This window comes from Mytilus trossulus, unplaced genomic scaffold (genome assembly GCF_036588685.1).
Source record: "Mytilus trossulus isolate FHL-02 unplaced genomic scaffold, PNRI_Mtr1.1.1.hap1 h1tg000122l__unscaffolded, whole genome shotgun sequence".
Taxonomy (NCBI): domain Eukaryota; kingdom Metazoa; phylum Mollusca; class Bivalvia; order Mytilida; family Mytilidae; genus Mytilus; species Mytilus trossulus.
In genome coordinates, this window is record NW_026963298.1 from 1,605,411 (window position 1) to 1,617,505 (window position 12,095).

Sequence of the window (12,095 nt, forward strand, 5' to 3'; positions counted from 1 at the left end):
ACTTACAGGGGATACCTGATCTTTGTGAGTTAAAAGAACCATAATTTTAGGAAACCCCTGGATACTTCCTTTACAGTATGTTACAATGGTGTTGATCCAGAATAGCAGATAATCTGTAATAATAAACAGGAAAACATGTAGAATACATAGGGGGAAGGTATTAAAGTCATGTCAATGTAGATGTTCTCTACGAAATATACTGTCTGCTGAATAAAGTAATTGAGTGCTAATTCTTGCAATAATAGACATACATTTGAGGGTGTTTAAATTAACAGAAATATTGATTTTATCATATTATGAAATATAGTTTATCTTGTTTACTTTTGTTTCACAACAGTGTGTATTTCAAACGTATGTATGTTTATACATACCTCTTGAGGTTTTATGTCCACTCTTTCCTGGAAGGTACTGTTCAAACGGACAGGGATCATCAAGTTTTCTACTTCCATCCAATACAATTATGTATATAGCTCTGTATGTCAGAAATGTCTGATGAGTTGAATAGAAAACATCCTGCCCACCAAAATCCCAGATTATAATAGGTGCTATATTTTTCTTGTGTAACTTCTTTTTTCCGACTTTAGAGGACTTCTCTAACAATTTTTCCTTAGTTATAGACACTTTAACTTCTTTGACTTGTTTGGTAATACCAAAGAATCGTTTTAGCTTTCTGATAACTCCACGTTCAGTAACAGTTTCTATATGCAAATCACCAGCGAAACCTGACTCTATACATGCTATAGAAGCATCATGGGAATCGTTCCGTGGTGTTAATTTATCAAACGAAGCTTCAAATATTTGTTTATCATTCGCAGCATCAGTATTTTCTTTTCCAGTTGAATAATTTTGTGCTACTCGTTTATTTATATTGACAGAGTCAACTGCAATGTTTCCACCAACAACTAAGCTCTCTGATTGCCGTTCTGAACTAGAGAGTTTAGCTAGCACAGCTGTCTCAATGGCATCGTCTTTGTCTTGTATTTCCGATATCTGTCCTGAATCATGACCTGGTGATTTCTTGTTTATATGTATACCCGTACCTCCAGCATCATCCAGTAAAGTTTTAAAGTGATGCTCTGGCAGGGTTTTGACATTTTGATATGTTGTCACGGAGCTTTGAGTGGATGAAGAGGCATTTGACGATGTTGATTCATTTGATTTATAATTGATATCATCTTCGCTATCCCGTATTGATGCGTCCTCCGTCATACATGATAAATCTTGACTGGTTGACGATCTATCTTGTAACTTAATATTCTTTTTTCTTTTGTCTTCTTGTAAAAGGGATCTGCTAACGGTGATTTCTTCCAGGGAAAAATCTGTTTTAGAAATTATTGAAACTATTCATTATACATGGAATGTGTCGGCAAAGTTCAACATACATGTACCAACTTGAAAAACATGAAGCAATTATGTATTTGTATACGTATGCACTATATTATGACATCGTCAATTCTTGGTTTTACGACAATGCTCAATATGTTTGGTAACTGTAAAAAAAATGCAATTACAAACTATGTTGATGCCTTATACCTCACATAACAAATGTTATGAGACTAACTTGTGAAATGCGTCTATATTTGTAAATAAGCAATGCTATATAATTAATACGAAAGGGAAGACGAAAATAATCTTGAGGATGATTGATATATTGTTGATGCAAATCAATAAAATAAAAAAAGCGATATTGGTATGTGAAAACTAGGGGTACACTTATGGGTTGTCGTCACTGGATAACAAGTCTCTAACAGTTGTGTTTGAACGTTGATTGGCAGTAACTGTATTATACAGGACTGTGGTGTTGGTAAATACCTGTGAAACTTGGAACCTTAGACATGTGTCAACACAATTTTATAAATAAAAGTCTGATGCCTTAACGTTTAAACATGAAAAAAGAATTCTGTAAGTGAACTGTCCAAGTAGCATAACGGAAGTAACAGTAAATTATAAAGTTGAAAAAAGCCAAACATGTTGAACAATTAGAACAAATTATCACAACAGTAGTATCGATGTTAAAATGTTTCAAATATTATAAGAAGTCAAATGAAAGTAACACATACAAAAGAGAATTGGATGGATTCTTAAATGAGTGAAACAAGGTGCGCCGACATCGTAACTAAAACGTGCCTCTGCCCCTATCAACTCGCAATGTGAATAATCTATAGAATAGCAGATTTGCTTATAACCTTTTATGAATCACATTTGATGGCCAAACTCAGTAAAAAAATGTTAAATTTTTATTGAATTGATCAATTAAAGAAGACTTATCGTTGTCTTGATGATACACTTTCGTTAAGAGATGAAGAATCCTCCAAATTTACTAAAGAAACTTATGCAAAGTTTAGTCCTAGTCATTGTATTCTATTAGTTGTTATTGGCTTTGAACAGCTACGAATACTCTCGTATGTGTAATTAGTGTCTTTCACGTTTTTATTGAAGAGGAATGTATTTATACTCTACCAAGTCATGTCTGTGTTTTTGTTTTATAAGGGTTATATATCGCCGAACAATATATGAACAAAGGGAAAGAAACAGTAAAGCATATGTTTATAAAGTAAGAGTAATGATCTTCTTTGAACAAGATATCTTACATATTGAACTTTTTTGTATTTTTTCAGCACTTTCCATTGGAAATAATTCGTGATCGTCTTGACAGAACGTGAATCATATTAGAAGATGAACTGTACGTTAAATATAACACTCATTTTTTGCCCGAATCATTTCATTTTGTTTAAAGCATTACCTTGCTCTCCACCAAGCCATTCCTTCTTTTCAATGTCCATATATGAAAGACCATTGTATAATTCTATCCCATCTGTTGACATCCTGAATCGCGTTGGCCGTTTACCAACAAGATACCTCGCTATAGTTGTCTTTCCTGTGCCCTGTTCTCCAGCTAACATTACTCTTGATTCAAAGTGTGGATAACTTTCTTCTCCCAACAGACTGGAAAAAACTTGCGCAGATTTTTTGTCTAGCTTTTGAATTTCAATTGGAAGACCTGGAATTTCGAATAATAACCCTAAGGTCACATGTACTATAAAACGATCTACATATTGGCTTAGAAGTGTTGGTGTATTTTCTGCAAGTATTTCACCATTATATTGTATGTACTTTTTTTTACCAAAGCAACGACCCATGCATTGTGTGTTATTGCTGTTCGATTTGCGTGTATGTTCTTTGGGAAATAAACAATAATTTTTTTTCTTACTAAATATATTCATGTCCCAAATTGACCTGTTGCCCAAAAAACTCGTATGCCAGGTATACTTGCCGAAAACTTAATAAAAACATATAAAATACTAAATAGGCAATCGAAAATCGACAACCTAATTAAATATGTAAGCATGGTTAGTTTTAAAATGAAAATGATGGAAAGAGAAACAATAATCACAACATATAACACAGATTGATTGAATGCAAATTAAAACAAGAACTAAAATGGCAGTGCCTATAAATTAAATTGTCATTTGAATTGTTCGTAAACTGGTGAGGCATTGCTCGTCCATCGTTTGGTACGCATCTCAGTAGCATATCGTTCTTTTACAATATGGTATATAGTATCCTTTATCCTTTAAAACATATTGGTTATTATTTGGTATCTGGTATAGGTCATGTTGTGCATTTATTCATTGTAATTGCTATTATATAGCCTTTTGTTCAACACATGGTATATATTTTCGTTTAGTTAATGTATTCTGTTACACCATTCTTCAATTTATATAATTCGTTTGTTTATATTCTTTATCAGTTTATGTATTCCAGTTTAGGGGGATTATTCATCCTTAACTTGATAAGAAGGTTAAACATCATGAAATACTGGAAATTTAACAGTTCTTGAAAGTATGACAATTTCTAGCATTCAACAGACTATATTTTTTGACATTTCCTTATGATAACATTAATTCAACATATTGTAAAATCGTATTTTATTTGTACTTTGAGCTTTTTACCATTGTTAGATTGGTTTGAGAATAAATTGTTACCACCTGATAATCTTACTGTTTGAGTCCAATCGTGGTTATACTTAATTGTCAGACTATTACATATGGGGTTCGTGTTGTTTATTCTTAAGTTTTCTATGTTGTGTCATTTGTACTATTGTTTGTCTGTTTGTCTTTTTTCATTTTTAGCCATGGCGTTGTCAGTTTATTTTAGATTTATGAGTTTTACTGTCCCTTTTGTATCTTTCGTTCTCCTTTTTTGGTATAAGAATTGTTCCCTTCCATAAGCCGAACAACTGAATCTTTTCAGTTAAGAGCACATAGCAAAATAAATGAAGGAAAATGTAAGTTGATCATATATATATATAGATAAAAAAGTAATAAAAACCCATTGATAACAAAACTTAAATTATGTTGATAATTTGTTTATTTTCTAATTACTCTAATATTGGGGACACTTTTAATGTCTTTTTTGTCAACTTTACGGAAAGAACAAATATGATTTTATTATTAGTTTCTAAAAGTTTGTAATTGCAGGAATAGTTTAATGAAATTCATTTATAAATAAATAAGAAGATGAGTTGATCTTTTAAAATAATAATATTCAAATGAAATATAAGTTAAACTAGTGTTGCAGATTACAAACAAATTAGTTTTATTATCTATACTATTAAACGAGAAGACCTCATTTTGTGTGTCGCATCTCTTCCTTCCGCAATAAATCAATCATCATGCCTCTATGTCCTATAGGTACCATGTATTGTCGCATTTGTAATCCATTCTTATTATTATTCAGTTTCGGTTATTTTTGGAAAAAAACGAAAAAAAAATGCGTCCGGATATTTTTCCGACATTGCACGAAATTATAAGTCAGACTAGACATCCGGTTTGTGTTTTGTATGTACTTTGTATATACCAAAGACTATGATTAAGGTGTATTTGCTATTTGCTATCATTTTCAAATTTACTATCCACGACAGTCACTGAGTTTAGTAAATAGAGAGGGTCTATATAATATGTCAATGACCGCCGTGGATCGGTTGGTAAATTGAGAGTTGATAGTAAAAGCAAATACACTTTATTTATAGTAATGTATATTCATAATATACAGATAAACGCTAACATTATTGAAATCAATAGAAAAAAAATATAGGAGTTTTGAGGAAAAACAATTAGGAGCCGGGCTAGAAAAAACAATTGTCCTGTCCCCAAGTACCTATTTCTTTTATTACCTTTCCTGAAATTCTCCAGTCATTAGTTTTTTTACACTTTACATACGTTCAACCACGCTCTGGATGCCCGCGATTTCACGGGTGTGTTCTAGCATTTATCATCCTTGCTTAAAGTATTTCAGTTTGGGTTATTTTTTTAGGAAAACGAAAATATAGGCGTCCATATATTGTTTCCGATTTCGGCCTGACTTTTTGAGAAATGTAAAAGACTTTCGCTGCCCTAAAGGCCTGTTTAGAAATTAAACATAATTTACTTGTACTTGGGACAGAATAATTATTTTTTTGCGTTTTTATGTATACTATATGATCATACATATACTATAGATAAAGTGTATTTGCTATTTATATATATTATCAATTCCAATAGTTTTCTATCCACGGCGGTCACGGAAATATTTCTGTATACTACATCCATATATAATATGAATAAAGTGTATAAATTTGCTATAATTTACTATAAATTCCAATAGTTTACTGGGGTGACTTTTAATATATCAGTGACCGTTTTGTATAGTAATTATAGTATATATATATATATATGTATGTTCATAGTATTCAGATGAACAGAAAGAATAAAAATCGGTATTTGGAAAAAAGGGGGAGGACAAAAAAAAATGTGCCCAGTCCCCAAGTACTTTTGACTGTTGATACCTCTCCTAGAATTCTCCAGTTATAATGTTTTTTACAGTTTATATACACTCTATTTCCTCGCGGCTGTGTTCTAGTAACATATAGTATTAACCCGGTCATAATCCTTAAATACTCTACATAATTTTGTTTTATTGCCTGTACGAAATTCTAAAATGAGAAAATTATATACCATGTAGTTGGGCAAAAAGGCTCTGACATGAAAAGTATGAAATAATTGACTTGAAAGAGCTGACTTAGGACAGGCACATATATCAAGTCATGTTTTTGTCGGGATTAATATTAATTTTGTTTTGGCAATTTGCATGTGACGTCACTGCTTGTGTCGTTGATAAATTCGTGTGACGCACAGTGCATAATTATATTGTGCTGTAGTTGAGTTCTTTCATAGATTAATTTTCGGTGTTCGTTGTTATTCTGAGATTTGCATGTTGGGTTGTGCTATAGTAATGTTTGTTTATGTATTTCCCTTTTCTTAGTGTTCTTGCCTTTATTTTTACTATTTTCCAGTCACACCATGTTATCTTTTTAGCGGTATTTTTTAACATTGCCATATAAGCGGGAGGTTGGCTACCAATAAAACCAGGTTCGACCGAATATTATTTCTTAAAATGTCCTGTACCAATTCAGGAATATGACAGTTGTTATCACATGGTCCGTTTGTATGTACGTTGGCGTTTGTTTTTGTTGCAGTTCAGGGTTTCTGTTGTTCCGTTTTTTATTCTCTAATAGTTCAAGTGGTTTGGTTTGTGACCCTGATTTGTTTAAGTTGAATCGTTTTATGAATATTGAATAGCGGTATACTACTATTGCCTTTATCAAACATGTCTGAAGCCGCCAAAAAAAAGGTCGTACGAAATGGGTGGATTTTACATATTTAAAACAAATCGTATAGTGAAAAAGCAAAATTAGGTTGTTAAATTTGTGTTTGCCTTTTTGTGCTTCCCTGTTACATATGTTTTTGTTATAGTCATTAAGATGATAACACAATACTGACTGCTGTACCCCTGATTTTGACATTTTTACCTAGTGTGTCTGTTTTTTTTAACGCATCGTTGTCAATATTATGGTCATACACGTGAGAGGTTAAGCTAGCTATACGACCAGGTTCAATCAACCATTTTCTACATAAACAGATACTTGTTCCAAGTTAGGTATATGACAGTTGTTGTCCATTTGTATGATGTGTTTTAGCTATTTTTACTTTGAGTATTTTTGTAATTTTACCTTTTCGTTAAGACCATAGAGAGGCATCGTCTTTGCGTCTTTGCGTGATTTGAATACTATTGAAGTTCGTATTTAATCAAACCTGATAGTTTTCCAAACTATTATGTTAATCAATCTTTAATTTTTGTTATCAAGTAAACAGGTGTGTTACGTTTTCTTCTTCTTATAGTTCCTGTGTTTCCCTCAGTTTAGTTTTTGACACGGATTGGTTTTTGCTTAATGGAATTATGACTATTTAACAACAACTCTTGGCTTCCTTTACGAGCTTAAAAACTAGTAGAACTCTTTAATATAGTAAAACGTAACTATATTACTCTAGAGACCAATATCTAAAAAAAATAATGGCTATCTATTTATTTCTGTCATGAATTCGATATCACTAAGCAAATAATAATGCAGTCGTATAAAAAATAGCTAACATAACACTTACCAGGCAAGCGTGATTTATAATCCTGCAATACAACATAAAGTAATTGTATGTGTCGGTTTTGAATATTTAAAGCAATGCATAATCAAATGTTTACATTCTTCACAGATATTTTTTTTTATAATTTTGAATCAGTCACATGTTTTATTTTGTTACCCCAATTTTGTTTTTTGTCCATAGATTTATGAGTTTTGAACAGCGGTATACTACTGTTGCCTTTATTTATCAAACAGATATGTAGATTTTAAGGGCGAAATATACACTAGTACGGCCAAGCATAAGAATCTTAACAAAAGTAAAACAATCCATTTATTACCTTAAATACCTGTCTTAATTTCTTATTGCTGGTTGGTTTATCCATCGGGGTCTGCTCCTGAATCATAAGAATATGTTTTAATCAAACATTTGACATTTACGACGATTGAAAAAATATATCAATCTCACATTTGCCCCGGTTTGATTATTTCATTTGCATGTGCATGCTTAGTTTCTAGCGATAATTTTCCATTTCAAGCGAGTAGCATGATATGAAAATTATCACAAAAAACAAATCAAAGGAAAAATGCATAAAATAGCGATAAAAGCAAATAACAGGTATATGTTATTATTTATTTACCATTATAAACCTCGTTCGTTAGCCAGTTGTATATATATAATGAATTGTCAATTAAACCGTGAATATAAATGTTGTCCACGATTATTGTCGTGTTTATCTGTTTGAGTACTGGTGAAGGAAAATTCAGTCTGTTTGGTTAAACACAGAGTATAAAGAAAATTTAAAAGAAACTGGCAGATGGCTATCGCGATTTATCGGGATACCCTTTCTTTCTCAACATGAAATCGAGGACTGCTTCACGTTTGACTTTTTTTCTTTTTTCCCCCTGATTAAGCATATTTTTGGATATTTTGACATTTGTTATTTGGAAACAAATAGTACCGGTACCGAAACCTGGCTGTGTTAACAATTAGTGGTATATAACAGTTAGGTAAGAACTTATTAGTTTAATTTATCTGAAATATATACATTTATGAATTATAATATATCAATTTAAAACATATATCAATATGGAATGATCAATATATTTGAAAAATGAATAAAACAAAAATAAATAAATAGAATTAAAAACTAATTGTTCAGAGAACAATTGAAGGTCTTTCCACCAAAAACCATATATTTTGATATGAAAGTAGTAAAATTCGGTTTAAAATGTAATTTCCAGCGTCAAATGATAGATTATTGAACGTTGATTCCAAACATTAATGGTTTCTATGTAATATTTTGTAAATAAGGGAGATAATTTGTTACTTCCGGTTTGAAAAATGTTTCTTCTGGTATTATTTGAAAGTTTACTTGACATTGATTCCAAAAATATCTTGTTTTATATACTTTTATATTAATAAAGTACAAAAAATAGCTACTTCTGGTTTACACAAGAACACTTCCGGTTGATTTTTCCAAGGTTAAATGGCTTGAAACCTAATGCAAAAAGTCCCATGGCTTTATCATTTTTAAATTATTTTTAAGATCCTTAGAATATAACGAGCATATTGGTAAAATAATTTTGTTGTAATCTTTAATGGTTGCTACGTAGATTTGTACACAAGAAAAACAGTGTTTGGGGAGATAACTCTTACAATAAAAGGTGTTTGGCTTAACAGTGTCAGTTTCAAAATCGTAATAACTGTTCGATATCATACACAGAAAATCTAAGCGACATCTTGCGATACAAAAAAGCACCGTCAGAAAATAGTGGCGGAAGAAGAAAAAAAAATATTAATCAGAAGAAGAAAAACAATATGTCTTTCCACAGAAAAGTGGAAAGATAATTTATAACATACATGTGTGTACAACTGGCTTCTGAATGAGTTTTATTATGATTTTTTTCATCTACACACATTACACGACATATCGGATTTAAAGAGGTATGCAAATGGTATGTAAATGTATTCAGAGATTATTAACAAAACGTTGCATATAGTTTATCTTGTCTTTACAAGTAGTAAATATTAACAATTAATTTTTTATCCTGCCATGTGCAGTTATGAGGGACCCCAGTTTGTAAAATATATCAACACTTTATCAAACCTTTTTAAAGTTTAGAATTTGCATTTATTTATGACCATCTCAATACTTTCGCAAATTCTATATTTGTATACTGCTGCATTTGGAAATCTTCGTCATGTAATTTTATGTTTTTAATTTATCCGCAAATGTGTGTCTTGATATAGGTAGCAAAGCATCATTACTCCAATTACTGAATAGTAGATAAAATGTAAGGTGGATCTACATTTGCCTTGTATGAAACTCAATTCAAAACAAACGTTATATGGGAAGTATAATTTCATTACGTCTGCCGTGACCTGTCAAATGTATTGCAAAAAAATATTTTTGTTAGTCCTTATAATCGGCTGAAATGTATGACAAATCAAATTAAATCAAAAGCCTTTGAATATATTCCTAAATGTATGGTAGATAACATTGAGAAAGGAAATGGGGAATGTGTCAAAGCCACAACAACCCGACCATAGAGCAGACAACAGCCGAAGTCCACCAATGGGTCTTCAATGTAGCGAGAAACTCGTAGGTGTCCTTCATCTGGCCCCTTAAAAATATGTTTACTAGTACAGTGATAATGAACGTCATACTAAACTCCGAATTAGATACATAGATTTGCAGACCATTTGCTTAATTGAGAAATTTGATCAAATTAAATTTTTGGTTTCTGTTATATACATAGTTACAGCAATTACTGGATTTGTAATAACACAACAAACACTTGTACTGGTACTTACATATATATTTTGTATGTTTGGATTACAACCTCTGTTTAATAAAAGAGTTGTCATCACATCGCTTTGTCTTTCGACAGCCAAATGTAGCGCGGTATTTCCATCCTTTATAAAAAGAACATTAATTATTTAGTAAAAATTATATGCATACGTAATTTTTAAATAGATATATTCACCGTGTAAGTAGTTGAATAATTGTAGTATGTTCACAGTAGAAGTAGTAGTACACACTATACTTATGTTTAATGATAAATATATCAAACACAATTTATAATTGCCGATCGTCCACAAGACTAGAGAGAATAAAAATGTGTAATTTCAATGGTAGATGATGTTCATGATTGAGTTGAGTGGAGATAATTTAAGGTTGCCATGAAGGTGAATTCGACGTTTGTTTCTTTGGGAATACATTATTTAGTGTTGTCACGACAGGTTTTAAAACCGAAAGGATTCATTTAGTTTAGAATTATTCAGTTAGTGTTCTGAAAATAACTGCAGTCTGAGATGGATTTATTGAGAATGTAAAAAAATGAAGCGTGCGGGGCATATTTTCCTTGCCTCTGGATCTACTATAGTACTAATTTATTTTTGCTTTAAGATTAAGTATTCCATTTTAATCTATTGAACACAGAACAGGACAACTTGTAGAAGCAATGTTTGATCGCACATACAGCATGTACAGTGTGATCAAAGATTGCTTCTACAAGTTGTCCTGTTCTGTGTTCAAAAGATGAAAATGGAATATAACACGTAAAGAGTTTTTTTATAATCAATCAAAATATGGCATTTTAGCGTGAATAGAAACAAAATACCAAATGAAACCGAATGTGAGTTCTGAGTCATGATTTCATCATTTTAATTGTAAACTTTTCAGTACCATGGATCTATATACTTTATTGTTAATATATCGTCAAAAATATTCATCAATTTGGGTTCTAATGGAGACGTTGAAGCTGATGTGTATCGTGGAATGTTTTTATTTTATTCTGGCAGTGAAATATTAATCATAGTTTTGAGATTATCAAATTCAACGATTTCATGACTGTTGGAAACCAATATCAGTACTTGTTTTACTGAAAGTCATTATTTTTACTTTATTTTCATTTCACGACACACGGCTTAAATTAAAAACAAGTTCATCTTGTCTTGTGTACTTTCTTTTCAAAATTTGTTTAAATTTTGATTATCGTAAAAACCTATATCATTGGCTGGTTTTGATTGCTACAGTGGGTATAGTGTTAATTGAAAAATGTTTTCCATAAATACAGATGATATTTAAAATGTAAATTTGAATTATAAAATCAATATACAACACTATATTATGTATTGTACATATCGGTAAACAGATAAAATATAATATTCTTTGCAAAAATACCTTTAAAGTTATTCTGAACGGTTTTGGCGTTGTACATAGTGTATCAAACCCAAATTTGATTAAAATAGCTGATACGCTACAATCTTTTTTCATAAATCTTGGATATAAAATTATTGGCATATATTTATATTTTATAACAAACGAATAAGCATGTGGTTGCCTTATTGGATGTATAAACACAATGTGATGGAGCAGAGTCGGTTTTTGAATGATGTTTTGGTTATATCCTTTTCACCTCTTATCTTATAATGCTTGCCTTAACTGGGATTTAATCGAGGGTCGTCAAATTGATTACTTATTTCTCCTTTCATATGTGTTCCTTATTTCTTATTCCTTATTCGTTACATAGTTGTTACTAATTTTTCATTCGTTATTCTTGACATAATGGTTATGTATTCCCTGTTCCTTATTGGTTACATAATCGTTACGTATTCCTTATTCTTCATATGACT

General features: G+C 31.2%; 1 protein-coding gene across 1 annotated transcript in view; it reads right to left on the bottom strand.

Annotated features, from left to right (window-relative positions):
• Nucleotides 1-12,095, bottom strand: part of LOC134700086 (uncharacterized) — a 33,715-nt gene that overhangs the window by 11,874 nt on the left and 9,746 nt on the right. Inside the window, exons 5-10 of the mRNA XM_063561456.1 lie at nt 10,272-10,373; nt 7,795-7,851; nt 7,482-7,503; nt 2,744-3,001; nt 372-1,319; nt 7-113 (exon numbers count right to left, since the gene is read on the bottom strand). Coding sequence (XP_063417526.1) covers nt 7-113; nt 372-1,319; nt 2,744-3,001; nt 7,482-7,503; nt 7,795-7,851; nt 10,272-10,373 — 1,494 coding nt within the window. The remainder of the gene's footprint in view (nt 1-6; nt 114-371; nt 1,320-2,743; nt 3,002-7,481; nt 7,504-7,794; nt 7,852-10,271; nt 10,374-12,095) is intronic.